The sequence below is a fragment of the Lactuca serriola genome, chromosome 9 (assembly GCF_051521515.1).
Source record: "Lactuca serriola cultivar US96UC23 chromosome 9, Lser_US96UC23_V15, whole genome shotgun sequence".
NCBI lineage: Eukaryota > Viridiplantae > Streptophyta > Magnoliopsida > Asterales > Asteraceae > Lactuca > Lactuca serriola.
Genome location: NC_136416.1, coordinates 152,084,701 through 152,112,644, shown reverse-complemented (window position 1 = coordinate 152,112,644; position 27,944 = coordinate 152,084,701). Strand labels below are relative to the sequence as shown.

The window sequence follows — 27,944 nt, the reverse complement described above, 5'->3', positions numbered from 1 at the left end:
GATTTGAGTTTGTTGCATTTTAAGTATGTTGTATGGTATGTTTTGATGGGCTGCATAAGATTGAACTTGTGGAACCTGGATTTGAGTATTTTGATGGGTGGTGAAACTTGAGAACGCAGTGTTGTTGTTTTGAATTCCAAGATTGGCTGAAGAATACGAATTGACATGGTTGATTTCTCTTTGTTTATCATCAAGATCGCAAGCTTTAATGATTGCCATTGTTTCAGACAAGCTTAAACGGTTCAGGTCTTTTGTCGTTTTAATCACCGAGACATTCATGTCCCATGATTTTGGAAGAGAATTTAGTAATTTCTTGTTGATTTCAGACCTAGTAACCATCACACTTGCGGAGCTTATTTCAGTGGTTAGTGTGATAAATCTTTGCAATTGATTTTCCAATGTTTCTCCTAATACATAATTGAACATGTTGAATTTCTGTCAGAGCATGTCTTGTCGACTTTGCTTCATGTCTTCATTTCCTTCATAGACTTCTATGAGCGCTTCCCACAATGCTTTTGCTGATGTATATTCACAAAACCCTTGTGCAATCTCAGGAGATAACGCCATAGTGAGTGTGGCAAGTGCCTTTTCTTGTTCTTCAACTCTTTCAAAGTCATCATCAGTGTAATTTTCAATCTGTTTATCAATTACCGTGCCATCTTCTAGAGTAGAAGTAATCCTAATTGGTCCTCTTAAAATGTTTCTCCAAATTTTGAAATCCTTCATTTTGATGTATTTTTCAATTCGGTATTTCCATTCAGGAAATCCTTCAGCTGATAGCAATTTAGGAATACGAGTAGTGGTTCCCATAATTGCATCCAAATCTTGATGAGCAATCATGCTTTGAGATTCCATTTGAGCAATCTTCAACCACACACTAACATTCAACCGCACACTAATATTGACCGCACACACTTTTCAACCGTACACGTGTAATCCACAAACTTCAGCATCAAACACCAACCGCACACAGCAAATACCAACAGCACAAACTTCAACAGCAAATACAGTAACAGTACACACTCAATCAGTAGCAAACACAATAACAGCACACACTTAACCAGCAGCAAACATAGTAACAGCACACACTCAATTATACACGCTCCACCGCACACTTACTTTAACAACAAACCTTCAAAGTCAGCAACAAACCTTCAACAGTTCTTCGATCAAAATTCTTAAAAAAAAACAGTGAATTTTTTTATTATTATCATTATTATTATTTTTTTTTACTCTCACACTCAAAAATAACTTCAATTGATACCAAATAGGCTCTGATACCAATTGTTAGTCCCAAAACTAAGGATCCAATTTAGTAATCAATGAAGTTAATTGCAATTAGATTGAGATTGAGATGAAGAAGAAGTAGAATCAAGCATGCACACATCTATTGCCATTAAATGTCAAGTACATCTTGATAAAGTACAACTACTGCAGAGTTCTGACACCAAGCCAAAAAATACAAACTAACACAACTCAGTTGCTATAAATAGTACTCCTCCTACCAACACAAGAGTGTGCAGCCAAACACATGTGTGCGGTCGCACACACTGTGTGCGGCCGCACACACATGTGTGGCAACACACATTACACGACAACACACAATCACTGCACAATGACACTATCATCTATACAAAATGATGTCTAGCTCAAACCACAAAATTATGTTCTTTCAGTCTCCCCCTTGGTTTGAGACTAGCATAAGATAAATTGTCTGGTCGATTGTCGTTTATAAACAAGTAAACATTCCTGATATATGAAACAGATACATGGAAGAAATAGCAATATACTTTCTATTACTACATTATAATTTTTATTTTATTCTTAAAGCATTCACACTTTGAAAAATCTACCCTTAGTTCAATTTTAAACTCGGTATGTCTAACTTCTTGATAATCCCCATCGATGAAAGGTGGAGGAGGCGAGCCATCAATAACTGTATCCATCAAATTAAGGAGCATTTGGATTGCGTTTCTAAAAGTGAATTACCCTCCTATAATCACACACTCGAGAGTCAAGACAAGGGATTTCCGACTTAGTTAATGGCATAAACTCAATCGCTATCTTTTCTTGTAATGGGTGGTAGTGAAAGGGGTACAATATCGTAGCATTTTCGAGCCAAACGAACACATTGTAACCAATGGAGAGTCTCAGCATTAGGGTCTCTTTCAACAAAAACATCAGAAACAGTAAGTTGGAGTTTACCTCTGTAAATCGTAACCTTGCCTCGCACTCGAGCTGAAGCCCCAATTTGGATTAGGGTTGCGAAATTTCGAGCGGATTCAGCAATTAATCGAACATCTGGTGGGCTACGGCGGGAATGATAGGGGGAGGTGAGTTGGTTGAGCCAAAGAACACAGGGGATGCACCCTGTGCCATCATCGATGGTGAATCTAAGGAATATGTCGGGTTTGTGCTCTCGGCAAGTAACCACACCTAGGGTTTCGGCACGAGAAAGAAGGAGGGTGCCTCTACGGAAGACGGCGTTGGGCTGTGAAGATGACGGCGTTAGTGATAGGAAATCGAAAGCCAGCAGCTTTACGTGAGTGTTGTGTAGATCTTCCATAGGGCGACGATGAAGCCTCACACTCCGTAGTCTGAACTTTTATTTTATGGAAACGGAAAAAGAGGGAAGTTGGTCTGAAGTGGGTGTGGTAGAAGGGAAGGATTCACAATGAGTTGACTGATGAAAATGGTGTTGTGGAGACAAGGCTTTCGAGGCGTCGGGAATTAATGAGTTGAGATAAACCCAGTTAATTCATCGGAAATGAAAGGCTAAACCTCCATCTACGATGATAGACGATGGTGAAGAAGCTTAAACCCCGAGCCAGACATGAGACCAGGGGTATTGTTCTTTCGATCAATGGGCTTTAATTTGCAGCCCAATGTGAGATATCTATTAAAAAAAATGTTCCAGCAACCCAATATTATTTAAGGCTCGTTTGATATTTATTGTCTGGAAAAGTTTACAAACCGAAAAAAATATTATGTCGTTTGATTGTACATCTGAATGACTGTATTGAATGATGAAAAATAAACATTTAAACAGAACGATATGGTTTTGGGATCTTCTGAGAAATACATATCTTATCGGGAAAAATCTCTTTTTTTGTGCAAATCAAACAATCAGCCAAAAAAATTTGTTTGGAACTGAAAATATGTCTATCAAACAGGGTCATAGATTTATACGGTTCTTGGATTTAGATATGAAAATTAGCAATCTCATATCAATTTCAAAATGGTCCTTCTTAAGGAACTTTTTTTTACATATCTTGTTCTAGACCAATTCGGTCTTAGAGATCTTTTCGTTTACTTTTTAACTTTAGATTTGTTGGATTGGGTTTTTTCATTTTGGTTTAGGGTTTTTTTGTTTGGATTCATAAAGTGTTGAATAGATAGGTTGTAGGTAGAAGTTGGTTGGTTTCAAAAATGGCTAAGTTATGTCAAATTTGGTGAGTTTATAAATTGTTTTGTTATGTTGGAGCTGCATGCTTCATAAATACAGAGTTTGGACCATTTTACTTCTATGAATATACTATAAAAATGATGGTTTAGTGTTATCACACTTGAAAAAAATTAATTCAAAATAATCTCGAACAATATTTTTGTATCTTTTTGCAAATTGCCTCAACTGATCAATAGTTTAACAAACTTTTGAGTCGGTTGAAATGGCTTATGGGTTGCATTTTGCAGAATTGTGTTTCTTTGTTTACAAGTAGAATGATATAATCAAAAAAACTGCAAGTAGGATGCTATAATACACAAATAAATAAATAAAAATATGTTGTTATTTCTTGCATCTTGTCCCATTGAATAGTTAGAAAATGAGAATACCAATTTGGCAATGATATCCACATTGTAGTTAAGAGGTCATAGGTTCAACTTCAAGTCTCTTTGAAGACATATGTGGTTATTAAGAATAAATTAGTTTGTCGTTTCAAAAAAAAAATCTAACCTTGTAATTAACAATACTAGCATAAGAAAATAAGGCATTTAAATATTCAAGCACTACCTTGTAAGAATGCCGCACCTAAACTTTGACAAATTTATATTTCAAGAGATCGCACCTGAAGATTATTTACTTTGGGATAAGACACGGGTATGCTGGCAGCAACAGAGCTTAAATTCATAAACATGCTCATCGAAATTAGTGTTTGCATCATAAAATTAACTACGTTTTAATATAATTAAGTGAGTCGATAAGAATGACCTTTATAAAGAATTGAAATTCTTGAACCTGTAAATAACAATAGCCAAAGAGCATTTTTTTTTATAAGAATTTTGCATTCTTCAGTTGTTCCTTCTGAATAAATTCCCTACATAAACAATAAGTGTCTTAAAAACATCCAAATACCAATATTCACTATAACGGAACCTAACACATTCCATTACGAAATGGAGTTTTACACTACATGGACCTCAAAGGGAAACAGCTTGCCATCAACAACCACTACACATAATATAATTAAAACCATCCGCAATATCACCGTATATGCCTTGCATACATGAACTGAAAAAAAAAAATTATGTACTCAGAAATTGATATTCCTGTTATAATGTTTTTATATTTTACAATGACAAAATAAAAAGATTAAAAAACAAAAAGCCAGTATCCCGTCAATGTACATGTTATATACTACTATTTATCCAAATATGCAACATTGTCTATGAACATATAAACTATTAATTTAAATTATTAACACATGTAATATTAAATACAAGGGCAAAAAGGGATCTAGAACCACTCTGCCACACATTTAGGATAAAACCCTAATTCCGTGGCAACACTCGAGACGGATCTCAACTCTTTTTGTAGCTTTCGCCTTTCATAAAAGACAGAGCATGCAAGTGATGTGCATTTCACTCCACTTTCTACAATCCAATCCCCACCTCCACACTCCCGACATATCTAACATAACATCAACCACTTATTAATCACACCATTCTTTTGGATTATCCCACTGGGTCCAGGCTGTCTGTTATATCATGTCCTGTCCAGTCTTAACTTTATGAATGACACAAAAAGCTGGCATGTCTTGTCCCACCTTTTTTGGACGAGACAAAAATTACAATTTTTGTCACATCATGTTTTGTCTTATTCTATTCCACCTTTTTAGGTGGAACAAAGACAAAACAGTCTCTATAATGCAGTTCAAACACAGTACAAGATCTGGGACAAACGTTGCATTTCCAAATACTTACCGCGGCAAGGTGTTGCATCTCTCTTTCCATCTTGGATGTCCTTCCGGTCACCACAACCGCAACAGCACTTTCGTTTCTTACACATTTACCGCATAAAGGCGATTCAGATGACGACGCCTGAACCAACTCCCCACACATAACACAGTGTTTGGACAAATAATAATAATCAATTCTAGTCCTATGAGAATTCAAACCATTATAATTATACCCCTGGTTTTTCCCACCAAATTCCCTAACCATGCGTGGCATGTCCAAAAACCATTGGTTTAAATCCACGCCTATAAGCCCAAACACACGCTGTAAAGCCGGAATTATCTGTTTGTTGATGTAATACAACTCGTTTAATCTGAAAGGCGAATCTAGTGATAATAGATCTAACGGGTCGACTACCATGTCGGATAATCGTGCACCGGGTTCACCGTGGACCACCACGTAGGGGATCCGCTCCGCGTAACGTGGCTCGGCTCGAGGGTCGGCTTTTATGGCTTTGGTGGCTACAATGGCGGCTGGAGGGAGAGAGGAAATACGAGAGGAGCTGTAAGTTCCTAATCGGACTTCTTTTGCAAAAATGAAATCTTGGATTGAGATTCTTCCGGATAAAATACGCGACCATTGACGTACTAAATATGATTTCACTTTACTAATATCTTGATTTTCAAAATAGTTTTTTAAGGAAGACTCCATTGTTTTGGATACAGCTTCACATGTATCTCTGCGAACAGTTTCGATACCTTTAGCATCAAAGAAAGGTTTGACTTGATCAGGCTTCTCGTAACTGTATCCAACATATCTCTTTTTAGTAAGAAGAAAGCATGGGTAATACACCTTCTCCATTTTCAATACAACTGGATTAGGGTTCATCTTTGTTACAGCAGATGCAATCTCATTTCCAATATCAAAAGCTTCACTCACACATCGCCCTGGAACAAGTACAAACATACTGCAAAAAGACACGTATCAAATATCAAATATCAATTATCAAATTACAAATCAACATTAACACAAAAAAAAAAAAAAAAAAAAAAAAAAAACTTATTTTTTACCTATCAGTGTCGCCATATATGACTTTAGCTTTCCATTTTTCATGTGTGTTGACTAGTGAAATAGCAGCTTCTAGTGTTCTACGCCCACATTGTACAATACTGTCTGCCAGCTCAGCACAAGGCATTCGTCCACTAAAACCAGCTGCTGTATACCCGTATGTCACGTTTGCTATTAGCTTCAATGCAAGCTGTCTTGCATTATAAATCTGAAACCAATCAAAAGATTTCATTATTTCATATCATATTTTGTTCATAACCTTAATTAACTACAAAGAGTAAAGTAAAGTAGTTAGATTTTACCCGATGAAGTACTTTTTCTGAAGGAGAGAGTTTCTTCATTGCTTGTTTAACCATAATTCGTGTTGATAATATCTCATCAAGTAACCTAGGCAATACGCCTTTACGAATCTGAAATAGAAAATTACTTTTATTTCTTTCTATTATAGCATTGTATACAAATTAATCCAAATCTAATATGGTTTTTTACCTTTGAAGGGACATACATTACACCATTTGGAGTAAGAAGAATTTCATGCATTAATCCACGAAGAACATTTGGGTCTGGTGTATATGAAGTAACACCAAGTGTATTTGGCTTTGAAGGTGTAACTTTACCAAGGCATGTACAGAAGCAGAGATTATAAGCAATCACCATTGATGGATACAGAGACTGAAAATCTAGAACAATAACTGGATCTGAATAGAATCCAGATTCTGGCTCCATAACAAGTGGCAAGCATTCCATTGCAGGTTGATTTGCAACCTAGATGACAACAAATTACCTTAGTAATTAACTAATTATCAATTGATACTGATAAATTAAGATTTAAGATTAAAGATAAAAGTAAACCTGTTGGCTTCCAGGAGAAATTGCAAGATAATTTTGTGTATGTGCTAATCTAAGTAGCATAGATTCAACACGATATTGAGAACCTCTTGAAAGAACAGAAAAGAAATCAATGCCAAATACACGTGCAAGCTCTGATGTTCTGTTTATCTGTATAGGAAAAAAGATGTATGAACTTTATCTTATTTAAAAAACAGAATCTAGATTTCAAAAATAAGAGAACATACCATATCGAGTTGATTCATGACTTGAAAGTTCAATTTTGCCCTTTCCAAAACATATTCTATACATCTGTATCTTGCTTTTCCAGGACCACTAGAAAACCACTTTGTCAATGTCTTGAAATAAATAAATGGAATTTTTCTTCTAAGAACTGCTTCTGCCACTGCTTCAGCTGTGTAAATATTGAGCTTAACCTCACTGCGGACTAGCCGCCAAAGATTAAGGACGATTCTACCCCCGACATGGACCCCACTTGCATGAGTTCGCCCCCATTCATCCTCAATAACTGCATCATTTGAAGGGTCAATGTCGGAATTTATTGCTTCAGGGGGCAAATCAGTCATTGTTGATTTATCTGGATTTGAAATGGGATGAGATGGTGTGCGAGATATTTTATTAAGTAATCCAATTCCAAGATATGCAGCTCTTTCAGCTAAGAACCCTAATGAACCACCTTGAATCTCCCACCCTATTAGTATATCTGGATCATGATTATTTATGATTTCCATGAAATTGTTGAATAATTGCTTCTCTTGGGTGGAAACCAACAGCTTGCAACCAGTTATAGCATCTAGATTTCTGTAAAGTACAGTAATTCCAGTTCAGAATTTATAATTATTCTGGCAAAATGGATTTCAATTCTTATGAAGTGAAAAAACAAGTTTATGTTAAACAAACGTTGATCATTGATTCTTTTTCTTTTTACTGATAATGGAATTAATTCTAAGCAAATTGGAGTCTACAAAAAGTTAAAAATGATGCACCTTGAAACAGATGTGGTTTCACTTCGTAAGAGAACATAACTATTGATTAAGGATTCATCATCTTCTTGAATAACAATTACTATGAAATTCACAGCATCAAATCTAGGATCAGGTCTCAAGTCTCCCCTAGATTCAGCTTGAACCTGTAAATAAGTCTTACATAAGTCTCACATATCAACAACAATAGTAATATGAAAGAGAAATCAAGAGAACCTCAATGCTAAACATAGTCAACTGTTGTCCTGCACCAATACTTGCAGGATCCCTAAAGCCTGATTGACTTAAAGGAGTCAGGTTTTTCCCTTCTGGACCTGATATCTGAGAGATATCTTGTGATTGTGAAGTATTTTTCCCATGATCCAAATTAGTTTTGTTGTCATTACAAAACTCTTGTGAATCCATTAAAAAGACTTTACCCTTTGGTGATGAAGATTCTTCTGTTAATGCATTTGTATTCTCTCTAACAACATCTAACATGAAAGAGACAAAATAAGTACATTTTCTGAACAATTTGTAAAATTTCATCAAAAGTTCGGTGTAGGTGTAGAGGTGTAACAATACCTTGATGAAGCAACCATGTATTAACATCATCTACTGATGGAGGTGAAAAGACAGGTGTCAACATGTAGAAAGAGGAACCATTGTTATGATAGTGAATAGGAGCACCTATGACTTGTTCTTGATTAGGAATGGAGTCATCTATTTTAGGCTCAGTATGTGTAGCTTCTTGAGAGTTCCCATCAATGGAAGGTGGAGGAGGTGAGTCATCAATGTCTGTATCCTCAACTACAACATAAATTGCAAGAAATGAGGAAACTGGTAGAGAAAGATATATTAGAAAACTTAAGATTAAGATATATGGGAAGGCTTTACCACATTCTTGAGAAGCAGAAGCTTCAAAATTCATGTCCTTCACATGAACAGCTTGTGAATCATCATCAGAACAACACCTTGAGTTGGAACTAGTAGGAGGATTTGGACCAGTGTCTTGCTGATCACTCCTTTCTTCAGGGGCAAAAATGGAATTGTTATCTGGTGTAATATGAGAAATTTCAACTTTTGAAGTTTCACCCCGATGACAACGTTTTCTCCTCATCAAATCCCTCACTGAGCATCCAACAATTGTACTTCCTGACTTTGATAAACCTTTTTCTGAATCTGGACAAGTTTCTGTACCAAATTCACTATCATTCGTGTTCTTAGGCAAAGAAAAAGGCAAAGTGCTCCATAAGGATCGTTTTCTTCTATCTTTCCTTCTGAAGCTCGAACAAGAATCGATTTTTACTCGTTCTTTTATGGGGTTTTTCTCTATCTTAGAAATATTATCCACTTGAGGAATCTCTTTCTTTGTTGGTGATTGAGGAGAAGATTCTTGAACTTCTTGAACAGAATCAAGAATATCTTGACACTCTTGTCGGGATGCATTTGTGAATTCCATATCAGCTTTTTCAATAACCTCATTGATTGTTGTTGAAGGCATTAATGGGCTTAAGATGATCTCTCGTCTAAGTTCATCATCAGAGTTTATATCTTCTGCAGCTTGAGAAGATGCTAGCCAATCTAGAAGCCTCAAAGCCTCTGCATCTGCAACTGGAGATCTTATACACTGTGAATTCATTCTTTCAGTCTCAACTGGTGTACAAGGTAAAGAATCTTCCACTTCACACAATTCCAATAGCTTGTTTTCAAGCTCAACTTTATTTGACAGAATATTTAAAACATCATGTGGGCTTGGTTTTCCAGGGTCAGATGATATGGTTTCCATATGCATTCCAGTCCTCTCAAATTCCTAAAACAATGAAGAAGAAAGTCAAAATTTAAAAACTTATGGTTTAGTGGAAATAAGAGAGAGGATGCCAATAAGATTGAAGAACAGAAGAAGACCTCCCAAATTGGTATGAGTGACTGAACCATTCTAACATCTGAAAGGGTTTGTGAAAGTGATGAGTACAATTTACTTTTCTGGTTAAGGATATCTGTCAAGTGTCAAATATCAAATAAACATAAACTCAGTCACTACCCTGTATCCATAAAAACATTGTGAAAGACTCCAAAACACAAACTAACCATCAATTCCAGCATCTCCTTCAAGTTCACAGACACTCTGACGTTTAACAAGATCATTCTCAAGGTCTTGAGTAGAAGAATGCCAACTCCAAGAGTCAGGAATAGTGGATGAAAGCCAGATTGGTGATTCTAAACTAACATCACTACTTAAACCTGCCTGACATGTCCACACATAAGTATAGACAAATACCATCTTGTTCATGTCCAAAAACCATTAATTTATGCACCTTGATAACTATTACCTGAGAAGTAGAAGCCATAGAGGAGTTATCTACATGTTGTTTATGTTGTGGATAATAAGTCGCCTTCCTTTTAGTGAAAACATGTGGCACTGGATGACGGAATTTCATCTTTGATAAATGTAGGTGTCCCATTCCTTGCAAGTTGTAATCAATCTTGAACATGTGAATTAAGAAAAAGGTAAACAAACATTAGTGGAGGTTATATTTTTATACAACAAACAAGAAAATTAATGATTTAATAGCAAAAGTGTGTTTACCAAGAACTGGAGAAGAAATGGAATATGTGATTCAATGGGCTGCAAACTCTTTTCAAGAACTGAACCCCCCTGAGAAATAGGATGCCATTAGTGGATTGATTAACAATTTAACATAAAGTTAATTCAATGTTTATCTTTTTCTAAAAATGATATTATAAGACTTGATGCTTCATACTATGAAACTAGTATAGTGGGATATGGAAATAGGATGCCATTAGTGGATTGATTAACAATTTAACATAAAGTTAATTCAATGTTGACACAAGGTTCATGTGAAGAACAAATGTAAAACATAAAGAAGTTTCAAATATTTACCAAAAGAAGATTTGCTGCTCGAGAGACATCCTGTGGATGATATCTTTAACCTCTGTCAAGGAGCTAATAGCATAACTAAAAGTAGTATAAATATAAACACTTCAGAAAATGGATGGAGATGGAGATGATTAAAATATTCAGATTTTGAAAAAGGGGCAAACTGGTAAAGACAGATGTTTAGTTATTTACGAAGAGAGTGATGATATCCCAGTGTAGAACATATAAACACCACATGAAACAAATCATATACATGTGAATTTAACAACAGGTTAAAGCATTTTGGATACAGGTAAAGCTTAGCATATAGTTGCTCTGATGCATCATAACCATATAACCTTCTTGCACGAACAAGACTACAATCATGCACATGTTGACGTTTTGATCCAGCACTAGCTTTAAGCTGTAACAGTTGAAGAATCATACCTATAGTTAACATGAGATCCTGCAAATACACATTTTTCAAGAAAAAAAAATTACCTTCAGTGCCCTCTCAAGAGCAAGAGATACAATTCGTGCACATGCATCACCTGATCAATATTAGCCAACAATGAACAAAAAGTTGATTATATATAACTCTTTTATTAGTAATTGAGAAAGAATTTGATGAAATCAATGCCATTAAGAATATGTGCAATACCTTCTTGGTCTGGTTGATGAACTATATCCGAACAAGGAACATATAGATATGGTAAAGCCTGCATCATAATCAAGATACTTCATACTCATCATACTCAATAGCTATTTGACAAATAGCAATCAAATAATAACAGCACTATGTAATAAAAAAATGTGACTTGATTCAACATTGTCAACCATAAGTAACTACAAAGTTGCATTTTCTCATAAACTCCCAGGTTTTTAGAGGACTTATATGAGAAACTTACTCGATGAATATGCAAACAAGTCTTCTGACCAGATGGAGTTGACCCATATACTCTAATCACAGGAACCTCATTCACCTTCCCACCTGTACATTGAGAAATATAAGTAACAGAAACAGATATACATTTGCAAAAGAACTTTCTTTGCAAAGCAGAGATAGACCCTCACTTTTTTATATAGTACAATTGGTGTGCTTTTATGGTGTAAACAAGCCATTTCAATTCTCAGTATCTTCGGCTTTAATGCTTGAACATTCATTTGGAAGTTATTTAAAATTAAGGCTTTGTGTGTTGTGTTGGGAGTAATTTATGTGGTACAAATGCAAAGTGCATGCATCTCTTTAGAGGAATTGAAAAACTTCAAAACTTTGTGTTGATGAATCGATTAAGTACAAATAGCCGCATCACATTTCCAAAACGATAGCGCATAGTACCATGGTAAATGGAGCCACTTGTAAGAGTGTAGAAAAGTTATGACTCGAGATGAGATAAATAAAATATAGTTCATGAGCATAGATACCTTGAAAGCTACTGTAACAGAGATCAAGGCCTGGAATTGGAGGAGACATGTAGTAATCAATTGACACTATCCGAACGCTGAAAATCTTCAAATCCGGCTGGGAGTCTGCCATTGATTTCTCTGAACTTCGTGAAAATTGGGGCAATTATATACAACACGATCCTCTCTGTTGTTCAGTCCATCCAATTGAGAATACAATAAAGATTAGGGTTTGAGCATAGAATTGGGGATTTGACCGAGAACACCGATAAGGGTTTATTTGGCGGGTGTAATTTAAAACCTCCTGTGGAGAATGCACGAGCCATGGTACCCTATACGCTCCTGTAGACTAAACAATTAATAATAGAAAAATAAATAAATAAATAAATAAAATTACATGTTGAACAACAGAGATATGTATGTCGGAGTTTAATAAGCAAAGGGAAAATGACTAGTGTGAAGGTAATTAAGTGTTACATAAAAATAAATAAATAAATAAAATTACATGTTGAACAATAGAGGTATGTATGTGGGAGTTTAATAAGCAAAGGGAAAATGACTCGTGTGAAGGTAATTAAGTGTTATATTTGTTTTTATTTGGTCTTTTTTTTTACTCAATATATCATTCCATCGAATTTGTTGTTTGTGTTCATTATAACCTTTTTGGCCGGTTTTTGATCTGTGATAGTCGGTCAAAGGGTTATGGTGAACACAAAGAACAAGTTTGATAGTATATTAAGTACAAAAAAAGGAAAGAGATCAAATGAGAACAAACTCAACAGTTGATTATCCTCCTAAGTCATTTCCACCGAAAAGTTAAATGAAATTAAAGTTACAAAATTATCAAAGACTGCAACCTTCTTTGGTCATAATGTATATGAATAGCGTTTCAGAGGGGTAACTTCGTTAACACATGGTCTATACTATGTTTAATGTGGTTAGTTGTCAACACCTCTCTACAAAAAGATATGACTGTGTATGAGAGGTATATTTATCAGCATAAACGTTTACCTCAAGGTATATTATGATGATATGACTGCAAAAGCTGCATGATATTATACATATTGATGTTGTATCTTATCCCATGAACTCGATCTTAAAGCTATGTAAACTAAAAAATCGCAGCACGTGTGATTCCACTCGTTTGTAGACTTGTCTAGAATCCATGATACGATAAATCATTTGATTGAAAATGTAAATGTAGTCATGAAATGCACATGCTTAGTCAAGAAACCCTTAATAAATATTCAAGTGCATTACAAAGTTGTACATGTATGAATAATGTTCTTCCGTGGGTTATGTTTTGAAGAGAAGCATCAATGAATCTCATAAAGTCATTAATATCAGCAGGAGATGACGTGGGATTTGCAGTAAATGAGTAAAGAGAAAATGAATCAAGAGGGTAACCAACTGTTGTATTTGTTCTCATTTGGTCCCTTTTCCTTTTTTGTACTCAGTATACCATCGAATTTGTTGTTTGTGTTCACTATAACCTTTTGATCGGCTATCACATGTCAAAGTCGGTCAAAAGGGTTATGGTGAACACAAACAACAAGTATGATGGTATATTGAGTACAAAAAAGGAAAGGGGTCAACTGAGAATAAACGCAACAGTTAGTTACCCTCAATAGTCATTTTCCCATAAGCAAAGCACATGTGGGGTTTTGAGATTTCTTATCATAAAATATAACATTTATAAAATGTTATTTCACCTATCTATAAGGGCGAATCACATAAACAGTTTTTTTCACCAAGGGTTTATGCCGAGGGAAGTGGTATTGAGAACACCAAGGACGGGCAACTTACCGAGAATTTTTTTTATCATGTATTGAATATTACTACTATTTCATACTTTTCCCTTTATCCAACTACAAAATGCCTTATTAAACTAAACACTGACCGCATTATATGGTGATAATACATAGTTTTCCGATTAAAATAATTATATATTTTAAAAAAGAGGAAAAAAACTTGCTCTGGTTTTTTTAGAAAGATAACTAAGCAAATTGAAATTTTCAAATTTTTTGAAACCCACCAAATCCTAGTAAAAATACAAGTTTAAAATCTTTCAAAAAAAAACGAAACCCCTTTCAAAGGGCTACTGTCAGTCGTGCGTCGATGAGCTTTCCCACAAATCAAATCTCCACTCTCACACTCTCTTCCCGTCTTCCTATTGTCCTTTATTGACTTGTTGAGTGCTCAAATCGTTTTCAAGGCTTTGTGCCTCTGTTTATCAACCACATACGATAGTCGGTCGTATGTTGCCAGTCGTCGTTGCCTCTGCAGCCCTACCCCTCGATAATGGTACATGAGTATATGCTCTGCTTCTCACTCGATCGTATGTATATATCTAACCCATATTTTATTTTCTTAAGTTTTTTATGCACAATTAAAATTCGGGGTAAAGATGCAGTAAGTAAAACCAGAAGAATAAAAGTAATTGAATCTGACAAAAAAATAAATGTACTTGAAATTTGAACCACCTCTTTCTTGTCTATGAGCTTTGTCTGTTAATGATTCGTTTATATATTAATAAACTTTATATATATATATATATATATATATATATATATATATATATATATCGGAATTTTAAATTTCTCTTGTTTTATAAACATAGAAAAATTATAATTTTTTCACTTGAAATAATTTTTTTGTTCATGATCATTACAGGAAAAAATCAATTTACTAAGCATATATATATACACACACACACACACACAAAAAGAGAGAGATAGAGAGAGAGAGAGAGAAAGAGGTCCACTATTCAGCCATGAGAACTAGTTTTACAATTGTAGTATAGTATGCCATTGTTGATTTTTTTTGTAACATCATGTTTCTAGAAATTCTCATTTCGAGATTCTGGATAATAAATGGATCAAGTAAAGGGTTTGGGGGTTCAAGAAAATAGGGTTTAGACCCTATTGGATGTTGATAATATTGGTTGTTTGATCCAAGCCATTGGTTTGTGTTTTGGAGTCAAAAGGTAAAATGGAAAAAGTGATGTTTCAGACCTGTTTCATGAATTAAGGATTTTATTTCAGTATGTTTTAAGTCAAAAGTAATTATATAGAATTATGGGGCTCTTCAATACCTTTCCGTGCATATAAAGAACGTCGAAAACGGAGTTGAAACGAATAAGTTATGGTTGTTTGAAGTTAAAGTGGAAATTAAGGATTTTGTGATGGGTATTAAGAAAAACAACATTCCTATGGTGTTCATGCAAACCTTAATGCTTGGATCTATGTTTTTCTAATTGTTCATGCATAATTGTCCAAGACTTGCATAAACCCGAATCTAGCATATCATAAAAATTGAAATCATAAATAATAAACTAGTTAGAAAGTTGCCTTTATTGTTTCTTGAAGAACTTGAGCCTTTGAGAACCTTAGCACCTCAAATGTTGTGCCTCTAATAGATCACAAACACCAAAACAATTGGAGAATGCAAGAGGGAGAGAAGGGAAGGCTAAAAATCAGCTCCTAGAACTCTTAGGGCTATGTGTAGCCGATTTTGGTAGCCAAGGGTCCCTTTATATAGGTGAGGAGTTAGGATTTCAGTCAAACACTTATCCGGTTTCTTAGGCTCTAAGCAGCCCATAAGAATGTTCTGGAATCTCTACCTTGGACGAATTCTTAAGGCCTTATCCCCAAGAATTCGTCCACACTATCTCTAGGGATTCCTTACCTACTTTGCAACTATCCAATAATTGCAATATCAGTCCCCTATATTTTAATTAATATCTTTTGATCACAAAATTAATTCTCAATTAATTCTTGACCAATATTAATTAAACAAATATGATTTATCCTTTAATATATTATTCATATAATATATTAATAAACCGTAATAACCTCTTTCTCTATTATTCATCCAATCAAGTTGCTTTGGTGAAGGCAACCCAAAATGACTATGCTACAACCGGGCCAATTACATACCAAATATAGTTATGGACTTAGACACTAATCTAACAATTTCTCACTTGGATAAATCTAATAACTATAAATGCAAGTACGACTTCAAGATCCAATTAGCAATCGTAACTCTCAAAAGCCGTTGTCGAACTCTGACACGTCCTTTAGATAAGGGATCGTATAGTCCTCCGTTCTCAAGATATTGTATGGAAAATCACATGGAACATAGTCATACTTATTCTCCAGCCATTTGTTTCTCAATCTCTGATTTGTATGACATAGAACTTAATTGAATGCATCGACTCAGTCCTGATCGAGGCCAACACATAAGTCAAACCAAATCATCGAGGGGTCTAAGATATCGCTTTTACCCTCACAGGATAAAAGGAACAAATAAACTTCAACTTATATGCATTTACTATTTACTCATCAAATCATACACAACAATGTATTTTATAACATCAAGTTACTAATGTGTTTATGCATTATCAATGCACAACCAACTCGCACACAATAAACCATATATCTAGGTTTAAAGATTATATGATATTATCGTCTCATAATCACTCGTGATTAATTCCATGAAGTGATTCAAGTGAGCGCGGGTTTAATCCAATACTCAAATCATATTTCTAGAGCACTCATGAACGTTGCAACAAACCTTTGCTATGTCTAAACACTTAGACAATCTACAAACCAATTCATGACAATCTTCTTTCATACATACTTCCAAAGTATGAGCGATTGTGGATAGTTTAAATAATCTTACTATTTAGGAAGTCAAAACATGCAAAATGAAACAATAGTAAATAATTGACATAAAATAGTAACATTACTCATAAATAACACTCCTTTATTTAATCATCAAAATGTCAATTACAATTTATCTATTACAAGTTTCTATGGCTATCTAATTACTAAAACTAATATCGTCCTTCAGCCTAATGCTCCTAGCGTGTTGCACGTGCTTAACCCTACTTAATCCCTTTGTAAGGGGATCAGCTGGGTTATCCTCTGACGATACCCTCTTAACCACGAGGAGTCCCTCTTCTACCCGATGTCTAATGAAATGATATTTCCTGTTGATATGCCTGGCACTACTAGAAAAATAGCCTTTTACGACGCGCAAATTACGACACTCATTAATATATGTTACGCAAACGAGAGTGACATTAAAAAAGTGTCATCTCTTCAGAATATTTAAGGATTTAGGTCTCGCATTATTGCGTGCCTTTAAATTAGTGTCAAAAGAAAAAAAATTAAAAACACGGAGGGCGTTGTACCTTAAATGTGCGCCCTCTATATGTGTCACTTTATAATTTTAATGAACGCGCGTTCCTTAGTTACAAGCGGGAAAAGAAAAGCCAAAATATTAGAAAAGCCCGCTACCCTCCATGTCCTAAGCATTTTCACGCATCTTTCATTCTCCTCACACTGTTGTGCAACTTCTCAATCAAAGATCGAAGGTTACGATTTCATCTCCATCTCTCGACTTCATCATCTCAATCAAGAAAAAGGGCTTCTGATTTCCATTCATCTACTTCATCGTTGCTATAATTTCACCTTCTTCATCTCTCTGCTGTTATTGAGAATACTCGCCAATAGTTTTCTTGCACTATTCCTTGACTTGCTTCTTTGAACACAAAAATCTTCTCCGATCTTCCTCCGCCTCCCTACATCTAGTGTTGCTTGCTTCTTTCTCTTGCACTCCAACCGTCGCCAGCGATTCTTCCCCATTCATTGACATCGATCAAGGCTCATTTACTTCTACCCACTGGAACCACTATATCTCCCACTCGATGTTGAAATTTTCAGACAAAGCCCTAATTCAGTATTATACTCTCAAGTCTCAATATTAGAATGCAAATATTGATTCTTGTTTGTTTCTTATTCCCCATAGATAAATCGAAAAAGGGGAATTAGAATGACGAAGGTAGCGGGAGTTTTGGTCCGGTGGTCGTGGTTCATCTATCGAGAAAGGAAGATGGGAACGCAAGCATCCATGGTGGCTCGATGATGGAAATCAATCGAGAAAGGGGAAGCACCTCTGGTGCGGGATCGATTTGACAAAAGGAGAAGGGAGAAGCAGCGACGCTTCTCTTGTCTGCCACAGCTTGGGGGGGGGGGGGGGGAGGTGCTCCGGCGGTCTCTTTGGCTGTTCTTTCTCGAACCTCACAGGTCGTATTCTTTCTTAGATTTAATGCTTTCCATGAATCTTTTTTGGTGATTGAAGGTAAACGGATGAGATCGATTGATCTATATTATCATGTTTCTATTTCCTACTTAGCATCTGAGATTGGTTAATTTCTTTGCTTGAAAGATGGTAGAAATGAAGAAATTAACTGGTGGAAGAAGGGAAGATAAAATATGTAGGATTATCAGAAGCTTCGGCTTCAACCATTAGAAGAGCCCATATCGTGCACCCAATAACTGCTGTTCAACTAGAGTGGTCTTTATGGTCCAGGGATGTGGAAGATGAAATTGTTCCTACTTGCAGGTTATCATTATTCGACTTTTTTTTTTAGTTTAAAGGCTAAATAATATAATATTTCAAACACTATATATAATCATTTTGATCATGAATTGATAAACTAATAAAAGGATTCAAATTTGTATCCCTGCTTTTTATCAGAGAACTTGGCATTGGAATTGTGGCGTACAGTCCTCTAGGACGTGGATTTCTTTCATTGGGTCCGAAGATGGCTGAGAATTTGGCAGAGGGCGATTTTCGTCAGGTCTACATAAAACAAATTGAATCAGATTCTTTATCAATTATAATATAAAATCATTAAACTGAGTTTGAGCTTGTGTTTATATATATACTTGCTCTTTTTGTAGAATCTACCAAGGTTCCTACCTGAGAATCTTGAGAATAATAAAATGTTGTACGAACGAGTTAGTGCGATTGCAGTAAAGAAAAGGGTGCACTCCATCACAACTAGCATTGGCGTGGGTTCACCACCAGGGGAAAGATGTTGTGCCCATACCAGGAACCACTAAAATTGAAAACCTTCAGCAAAACATTGGAGCTTTATCTGTGAAACTAACACCACAAGACATGGCTGAACTTGAATCTTCACTGGGTAATTTCTTGTCCTTCCCAACTCCCAAGTCTTAGTTATGAACATGCTTATGGATGTTTTTTTTGGAGATTTTCATTTTCTTATCAACCACAAGTGATAACTTTGCACATACAATGGAATGGATCTATGTCCCTTCTGAAACTATACAGTTGATTACTTTTATCTTCAATGATTAACAAAAAGATTGTGCTCTATGATTTCCTAGGGATTGTTCATCCCGGCTATAGAAGGACAAGGCACTGAGGAACAAAAACAGAAATGGTTGCCATTGGCCCAAAAGATGCAAATTATTGGTTTTTATGCACAAACATAACTTGGTCATTGATCCAATGTTCAAGGTCTTGAAATAACTGCAACATTTGATCCCCAAATGGACGAGTTTGTCCTTCATAGTCCTACTTTAACTTCAATCAAAGCAAGTAACATGAAATGGACTGTTCTTATATAAAGATCCCCCCTTTTCTCTTTGTTTTTCCACTTTTTGATATTTTTTCGTATTTTCTAATTCAACTTTGTTTCCACTCTCTTAATCTTTTCTTTCATGGTGGCCCGGTGGATTGGGGAAAGTGTCAAGATCTCATCTACAACACCACTAATAAAATTCAAAGGCTGACTATCCAATAATATTTTGGCCCTGGTGATAAGTTGCTTGTTCCATCTTTAGCTGCAACAAGGGCAGGGAAATCAAAGGTAATCTGAAATTCGATTATATAAGTTTTTAATGAGTCTCTATTTAATTGAAACTGATTTTAATTTTTACATTCTTTGGTTGATTTTTGGATTACCAGTTTATTATAGGGGATGGAACAAACATGTATGATTTCACATATGTTGAGAATGTTGCACATGCTCATGTATGTGCTGAAAGAGCTCTAGCTTCAGATGGATCTGCCTCAAAGAGAGCTGCAGGAGAGGTAATTTAAATAAACCTTTTCAATTTTACTTGAGACAATATAATATATGGAGTTTTTATTATGTTTTAAATTTCCAGGCTTACTTTATAACGAATATGAAACCAATAAAATTTTGAGAGTTCATGTCACTTATTCTTGTTGGGCTTGGGTTTGAATGGTATATTCTTGATTTTTGGTTTGTTTTCAAGGTAAGATTAAAGCTCCACTTTGTCTTTATTTCTGATTTTATGTAGTTTGCAGGCCAAGAATCAAGATTCATGCATCTATTGCAATAATCTTTATTTATTTTTATTTTTTAATGTGTTTGGAATTGGATTAGTTATGATGTTGTGACCTAACTCTAAGTTATATATTGTTTTGGTAAGCTCTAGATTCCAAAAATGAAAGCTGTCAGTGACACTAAAGACCTTAATTATCAAGAAACGTAGGATGATATGACAATCAATGTATGTGTTATAATTCATATGGATAGCGATTTTACTTTTCATGTCATTGTTATTTATTTCTTTTTTTGTTTGCAGTTTCTTGCAAAAACTTTGGATGTTGTTCAAGACATTGATTGGGTCATTTCTCTTGGAAATGCTTTTGCAAAGCAGTATGAGCTTTATACATATGATGATGAGCATTCTGCACTACTTCACAGGTATGAACTCATTATCATTATCATTACATTTTTTTAATTAAATTATCTTATTGAGAGTATTATTCTCCTACAAATGTCTTGGTATACTTCTTCAGAAAGTTGATAACATGACTTATGTTCGTGATAAAATCGTCTGGATGTACAAACAAGCAAATAATCTAGATTTCAAGTATTCCAGCACCTTGATAATTATTACATTGCTATGTTTCACATTTAACCCTGTTTTCTAATATTGTTTTGGTTGAACATGTTATTCCTCAAATTTTAACAGATTCTTGAATTGTGACTCGCCCCTGCAGCTTTCTGAATGCAGGCTTATTTTGGTGCTGGATTAAGTGGAGTTCTGGCTTGGTGTGTGTGAGTGGGAAGGAACCAACCCAATGCCCTCGGAGTTCTGGCACCTTCCATCTTTACTTCCTATGTATCCAGGTTAATCTAATCGTATTAATTCATGTCTCAAAGTGTGTATTCCAATATCAGGTATCATGATTTGTGTATTTATAAAATTTTGAAATAGGGTCTTGTTCAATGCTTTAGCTGTGTTTGCTCTAAGGGAGATCAACTTATCAAAAGTAAGTTACTTTTTCACCCTTTTATTTAATATTTTTGTGATTGAATGAAAGTCTTAATGAAATAATTGACAACCCTTTCTCTGTAAATGATGTTGTGATTGTGGGAGAGGTGTTGTGTTTTTCTCTGTTGCTAGGTAACCTTCTCAACATCAACATTCTACTTAAGCAGGTGAGTAATCAAGATTAAGGGAGACTTGTAATCATGTTTAACATTCCTTTCCAGTAACAAACAGAGTTGTATGATTATTTGTTAGTTTTATAGGAATGTATAACCCATGTTAGCAATGTATTATTTTTGTTTAACATTTGAATGATTCTTTGTATGACATTATAATTTGTGCAATTTATTTTATTTTTTGAGTATGAAATTTTATTTTATATTATGCAATGGATTATATTTTTTGTATATGGTATTTTATTTCTATTATGAGAAATTAAATGCAAATTTAATTTAAAAATTAATAAATATATAAATTTATTTTTTTTAAACATTTAAATTTACGATACGCAAAAATGTGTGTCGTCTTCATTTATGACATGGCCTTTCTTGACATGGGCTTTCTTGATACGCATTGCGTGTCATTAACACGCGCGTCGTAAGGTTACGACACGCGAATGCGTGTCGTCTTCCTTTATGACAGGGCCTTCCTTGATACGCATTGCGTGTCGTAAACGCGCGTCGTAAATGAGCGTCGTAAATGCGCGTCGTCTCTCTTTATGACAGGGCCTTCCTTGACACGCATTTGCGCGTCGTTTGAGCCTTTTACGACGCGCAATGAGCGTCGTAAAAGGCTGTTTTTCTAGTAGTGTGGATCTGCCATGATCCCTCGGTTCCTTGGTTAAGGCAACCGCACCTTCGTTATCGCAGAAAATCTCCATAGGCTCCTTTATGGCTGGCACAACTCCGAGGTCTCTGATGAAGTTCTTCAACCATATTGCCTCCTTTGACGCTTTGCTCGTTGCTATGTACTCTGATTCGCACATTGAATTAGCTACAGTTTCCTGCTTGGAACTTTTCCAAGTCATTTCTCCCCCATTGAGGGTAAAGACCCAGCCCGACTACGAGCGGAAATTATCCCAGTCAGTCTGAAAACTAGCATCACTATACCCTCGCACTTTCAAGTCATCACTCCCACCGAGGATAAGAAACCATTCCTTAGTCCTCCGAAGGTACTTAAGAATATTTTTGACTACGGTCCAATGTGCTCTACCAGGGTTCCCTTGATATCTGCTCACCATGCTCAAGGCGAAGGCCACATCAGGGCGAGTACAAGTCATAACATACATTATCATGCCAACTGCGGAAGGATAAAGTACTCGAATCATCTCTACTATCTCAGCTTCGGTACTCGGACTTTGAGTCTTACTGGTATTGCTTTGGATTGGTAACTCCCCTTTCTTGGAATTATCCATACTAAAACGCTTTAATACTTTAACTAAGTAAGTACTTTGACTAAGTCCTATTAGTCTTTTACTCCTATTTCTCACTATCCTTATCCCAAGAATATAGACAGCTTCTCCGAGGTCGTTCATAGCGAAGCACTACCCAAGCCAGGACTTAACTTCCTGTAGAGTTGGGACGTCGTTTCCTATGAGTAGTATGTCATTGACATACAAAACGAGAAAGCTAACTATACTTCCACTGGCTTTGACATACATACATGACTCATCCTCGCTTCTTGAGAAACCAAACTCTTTGACTTTCTCATCAAAACAAAGATTCCATCTGTGAGATGCTTGTTTCAATCCATAAATGGATTTCTCAAGCTTACACACTCTATTAGGGTGTTTTGCATCGACAAAACCCTCTAGCTGACTCATGTAAACATCTTCAACCAACTTTCCATTAAGGAAAGCGGTTTTGACATCCATCTGCCACATTTCATAATCATGAAACGTAGCTATGGCTAGCATAACCCTTATAGAATTTATCTTCGCTACTTGTGAGAAGGTCTCATCATAGTCAACTCCGGGAGTTTGAATAAAGCCCTTCGCAACCAATCGTGCCTTATAAGTGTGTACTTTCCTATCCATTTCGGGCTTCTTCTTGAAGATCCATTTGCACCTGACCGTCTTACGAACGGGTAAATTGTCAACCAAGTTCCAAACTTGATTGTCATACATGGACTGAATCTCACTGTCCATAGCCTCTTTCCACTTCGTAGACTCGGGGCCTGCCATGGCTTCCTTGTAGTTGTTAGGTTCATCCAAATTTACTAGTGTACTATCACTAATAAACGTATCACCCTCACTTGTTATATGAAAACCATACAACAAGGGTGAAACACTAACTCTATTGGAACGTCTAAGAGGTAGGGACTCGCCAATTGATTCAATCGGAGTTTCCTCCTCGAGTTGAGCGCCAATATTAGAGGTTTCTTCATCGCTTGATTCTTGAAGCTCTTCAATATCAATTTGCCTCTCGCTGTCCTCTTGGCTTATGAGTTCTCGCTCTCGGAAAACCCCTCTCCTCGCAATGAAGACAACATTGTCACTCGGTCTATAAAAGAGATATCTAAAGGACTTTTGCAGGTAGCCGATGAAAATATACCACTCACTACGAGGTTCGAGCTTGTCGTGAGTCTCTCATCTTACGAAAGCCTCGCAACCCCAAACCTTGATATGTACCAACAATGGAGCTTTCCCTGTCCACATCTCGTGAGGTTTTTTGGCAAACTTCTTAGTTGGGACTAGATTAAGGATATGTGTGGCAATCTCTAAGGCATACCCCCAAAATAAGATAGGCAACGGAGCACGACTCATCATGGAACAAACCATATCCAATAAGGTTCGATTGCGCCTCTCAGTCACACCATTCAACTATGGTGTCCTAGGTGGCGTCAATTGCGAAACAATTTCGCATTCCTTGAGGTAATCGTGGAATTCAAGACCAAGGTACTCACCACCTCGATCGGATCGGAGCATCTTAATTTTCCTGACCAGCTGATTCTCCACTTCTTGTTTAAACTCTTTGAACTTTTCAAAGGTTTTTGACTTGTACTTGATTAAGTAGACGCATCCATATCTACTATAATCATCGGTAAAAGTCACATAGAAGCGGCTTGCATCCCTAGTGGTGGATCTAAAGGGCCTACACACATCAGTGTGTATGAGATCCAATAAATCCTCACCCCTTTCACAAGTACCAGTGAAGGGTAACTTGGTCATCTTTCCAAGTAAACAAGACTCGCACACGTCATCGTCCCTAAGTTCGAATGACTCCAACACTCCGTCCTTTTGGAGTTGGGCTATGTGTTTCTTGTTAACATGTCCAAGACGACAATGCCACGATCATGCTTTGTCCAAACTATTGGAAGAATCGATATGCAACACATCATTTCCTAAGTTATCTACAACCATCACAATTTCATATATTCCATTACAAGGTAATTGTAACATCCCAAAAGTCAGGTAAAGCTATTTAACCCTTCTCCTTTCCCTAATTTGTCAAGTTAAGTCCTTTAAGTATGTGTTAGGCTTGCGAGTACGTTTGGCGTACTGAGGAGTACGCAACGCGTACTCGCGCGCTTATTTTTGACGCGGACTCGCCTGGATACGCTGGGCGTATCCAGGTTATGCTAGGCAATGTGTCTAGATGTAAACCCTAAGTTGGGGCTTGAGCACTATAAAAGGAATGATATGGCTGCGACCTCAGCCTCCATTCCAGAGAGAAAAACCCTAATAGAGAGTCTCCTTTCGTTTTTAGCAAGTGTGTTGGTGTTCTAAGCTTCTAAGTGTCATTTCAAGGTGGTGGAAGGAAAAAAGAGGTCATTTGGGAGGCTAGAGGCTTGTGGGAAAGAGTAGATCTGAGCTTTTCAGAGGTTGGAGGTTCTTCCTGAGGTAAAAAGCTCAAACCTTGCTTTGTTATTTGTGTTATGTGCTTCTTGGACCAATTTCTAGGGTTTTTGGTCCCAAGATGGAGACTTTATGAGCAAATGGTCTCCATTGGCCTAGATCTATCATATTTCTGGTCTATAAGTGTTGTATGTTCATAAAAATACAAACTTGGACGTAAAGATGGAGCCATGCATGAGATCTAGACCTTTGGAGGGAAAAAGGAAAGAGGTTTGAGGGTGTAGGGACCTTTACAGCCATGCAAAGGCTTAAAGGTTCCGACTTTACGGAATAAGAGGTTGTAAGAGAGTCAGATATGGAAGTTGAAGGAGTGTCTTCACCGTTTAAGACCAAAATCTAAGAAATGGCTGAATTGGGACTTACGTTGGGCGTAACTCTCAGTACGCGCAGCGTAAGGGGTTGAAGCCCCGATTGTGGTTCGCTGGCATACGCCCCGCGTACAGAGAAGGTACGCGCCGCATACTGCCTTCTGTTGACTTTTAGGGTTTTGGTTAACCTTTGGACTTTTGGGTCAGGGAGGGGTAAAATGGTCTTTTACCCTTCTGTGGAAATTATAGAGTGGATTTAATCTAGCCTTTGAGAGCCGGTATTTATTTGAGAGTATTGTTATATGTTTAGGCGGGGGATAGACCGGTGCGATCAAGTATGTGAATATCCGAGATACCGAGGTGAGTCTTCTCACTATACTTTACCTGGAAGGGTACCTATGTGTGACCGGAAGGTCTTGTATGCTATGAGATGTATGTGTTATATGCTATGTTATATGTATGTGCTATGTATCTTATGTATGGTATGGAACGGAAGGTCAAGATGATATGGACCGGAAGATCAAGAGGTTATGGACCGGAAGGTCGATACGGGTAAGATCGGAAGGTCTACTGGAGTTCGGGACGGAAGTCCCCTGAGACACTCAGATCGGAAGATCCCATAGAGTTATGGCCTGGAAAGGCGTATGTGTGGTATGTGGTATTTTGGGGAACTCACTAAGTGTTTATGCTTATAGTGTTGTGTGATGTGTTTTAGGTACAGTGACGATCGCGGGAAGGCTCCGGCATGATCAGTACACACACGAGGAGTTTTACATGTTATGATCTTGGGATGTAATGTTAAGGGTTGTTATGTGATACATTGACATTTTTATAACTATTATGAATGAAAGTATGTTTTTAAAAAGTGAAAATTTGTTTTCGAAAATTTATGTCGTTACAAGTTGGTATCGGGGCCTTGGTTTGAGGGATTCGGGTGCATCTTAGGATGAATCTGAACTCAAACTGAGGATTTGAGAAAGTTTTTGTAAAATAAACAATTTTTCTAAAAGAGTAAAAGGTTTTGAGGAAGACAGAACGAAGCAGTGTGTGTACGATCAGCCAGCGCCCAAACGATGGTTTCCTAAAATACCCTAACAATGTGTGTTATGAGATATGTTATGATATGATATGCATGCTAGAGTTGGCTAGGTATTCATATTAGGACTAGAGTGGCCTGATTTTGTGATGCCTTAGCCTAGGAAGGATTTTGCTTCTATGTGATGCTTGAGAGCGAGTAGGTAGCAGTGAGGGGCTGATAAGAGGTCTACCGAAGGGTAGCCTATGCCAGTGAGATATAGAGTACTTGTGATCTGGGATCCAAGGAGGAGGACTTCGGGTGAATACTGATGTGGTGTAGATGGTAGTATAAGGGCCCGTGCTACTTAAGACACCAGAGCAGTGCGCACTCTAAGTAAGAATCCTTTGGGTACTAAGGAACAAGTAGGGTTGAGTTATCGAATGTGAGCATGATCGAACGAGTCTTTGATATTATTATGTTATATCTCAGAGACATCATGGTTGGGACATGCCACAGACCTGAGGCGAGCGGTGTGAGTGACGAGGATCTTCGTCAGATGATCCACGATGAGGTGGCGGCGGCGATCAGGACCGAGATTCCGGAGATGTTTGGGTCTATCAAGACCACACTGATTGAGACTTTCGATGAGCAGTACGCCGCGGTGACTGAGGCTGCTGCTGCTGTAGCTACCGCAGCTGTGGCTGCTGCCAGGCCTTAGGGAGGTGATTCGTTGTTGTTTCGGGAGTTCAGCAACACGAAGCCACCCGAGATTGATGGGACGCATGATCCGATCGCTACAACGAGATGGATTGCTGATATTGAGGGATGCTTCTATACGTGTTCATGTCTGGAGCATCTGAGGGTTCGGTTCGCGTTGAACCAGCTTCGCGCGGGAGCGAAGGACTGGTGGAAGTTCGTGATGGTAAGCTTCACAGTTGCAAAGATTTTAGAGGCGACCTGGGAGAGGTTCACCACCATGTTCAGAGATGAGTAAGTTCCCCCGATGGAGAGGGAACAGTTGGTTCAGGAGTTCTTGACCCTCAAGTAGGGTACTGATTCGGTTACTGTGAGTACCAGGAAGTTTCATGAGAGAGCGATGTCCTGCCCTGAGCAGGCACGTATGAGCCGGTATTTGGGCGTTCTGAAGAGAGACATTCGGGAGTTCGTGTCGAACTCGACGTACCGTACATTTTCTGAGCTCCAGGAAAATGCACGGAAGGGGGAGATTGAGTTGGAGACTCAGGCCAGGGAGGAGGCCGAGACTCAGAGGATGGATCGACGGCCGGCACAGTCTCAGC

The 27,944-nt window shown here is 37.0% G+C and overlaps 2 protein-coding genes and 1 pseudogene across 2 annotated transcripts; 1 reads left to right on the top strand and 2 right to left on the bottom strand.

Annotated features, from left to right (window-relative positions):
- Positions 1 to 1,366: 1,366 nt before the first annotated feature.
- On the bottom strand, positions 1,367 to 2,857 carry LOC145075151 (CST complex subunit STN1-like). The gene has a single exon (XM_079021451.1). The coding sequence runs from the start codon at positions 2,564 to 2,566 to the stop codon at positions 2,054 to 2,056; it is 513 nt and encodes a 170-aa protein (XP_078877577.1). The 5' UTR covers positions 2,567 to 2,857; the 3' UTR covers positions 1,367 to 2,053.
- A 1,688-nt stretch (positions 2,858 to 4,545) lies between these two features.
- Positions 4,546 to 12,653, bottom strand: REV3 (recovery protein 3). The gene is made up of 21 exons (XM_079018653.1): positions 12,361 to 12,653; positions 11,844 to 11,926; positions 11,597 to 11,654; positions 11,437 to 11,486; positions 11,247 to 11,359; positions 10,960 to 11,002; positions 10,645 to 10,713; positions 10,388 to 10,540; positions 10,146 to 10,302; positions 9,963 to 10,054; positions 8,952 to 9,867; positions 8,640 to 8,864; positions 8,292 to 8,548; positions 8,079 to 8,221; positions 7,320 to 7,893; positions 7,096 to 7,242; positions 6,733 to 7,008; positions 6,546 to 6,653; positions 6,246 to 6,451; positions 5,203 to 6,142; positions 4,546 to 4,909 (listed from the first exon to the last, which is right to left on the bottom strand). Exons 1-21 carry the CDS (start codon positions 12,470 to 12,472, stop codon positions 4,736 to 4,738), a joined length of 4,896 nt encoding a protein of 1,631 aa, XP_078874779.1. The 5' UTR covers positions 12,473 to 12,653; the 3' UTR covers positions 4,546 to 4,735.
- Positions 12,654 to 18,595: 5,942 nt separating this feature from the next.
- LOC145076168 (putative aldo-keto reductase 2 pseudogene) lies at positions 18,596 to 19,371 on the top strand (annotated as a pseudogene).
- The last annotated feature ends 8,573 nt before the right edge of the window (positions 19,372 to 27,944 follow it).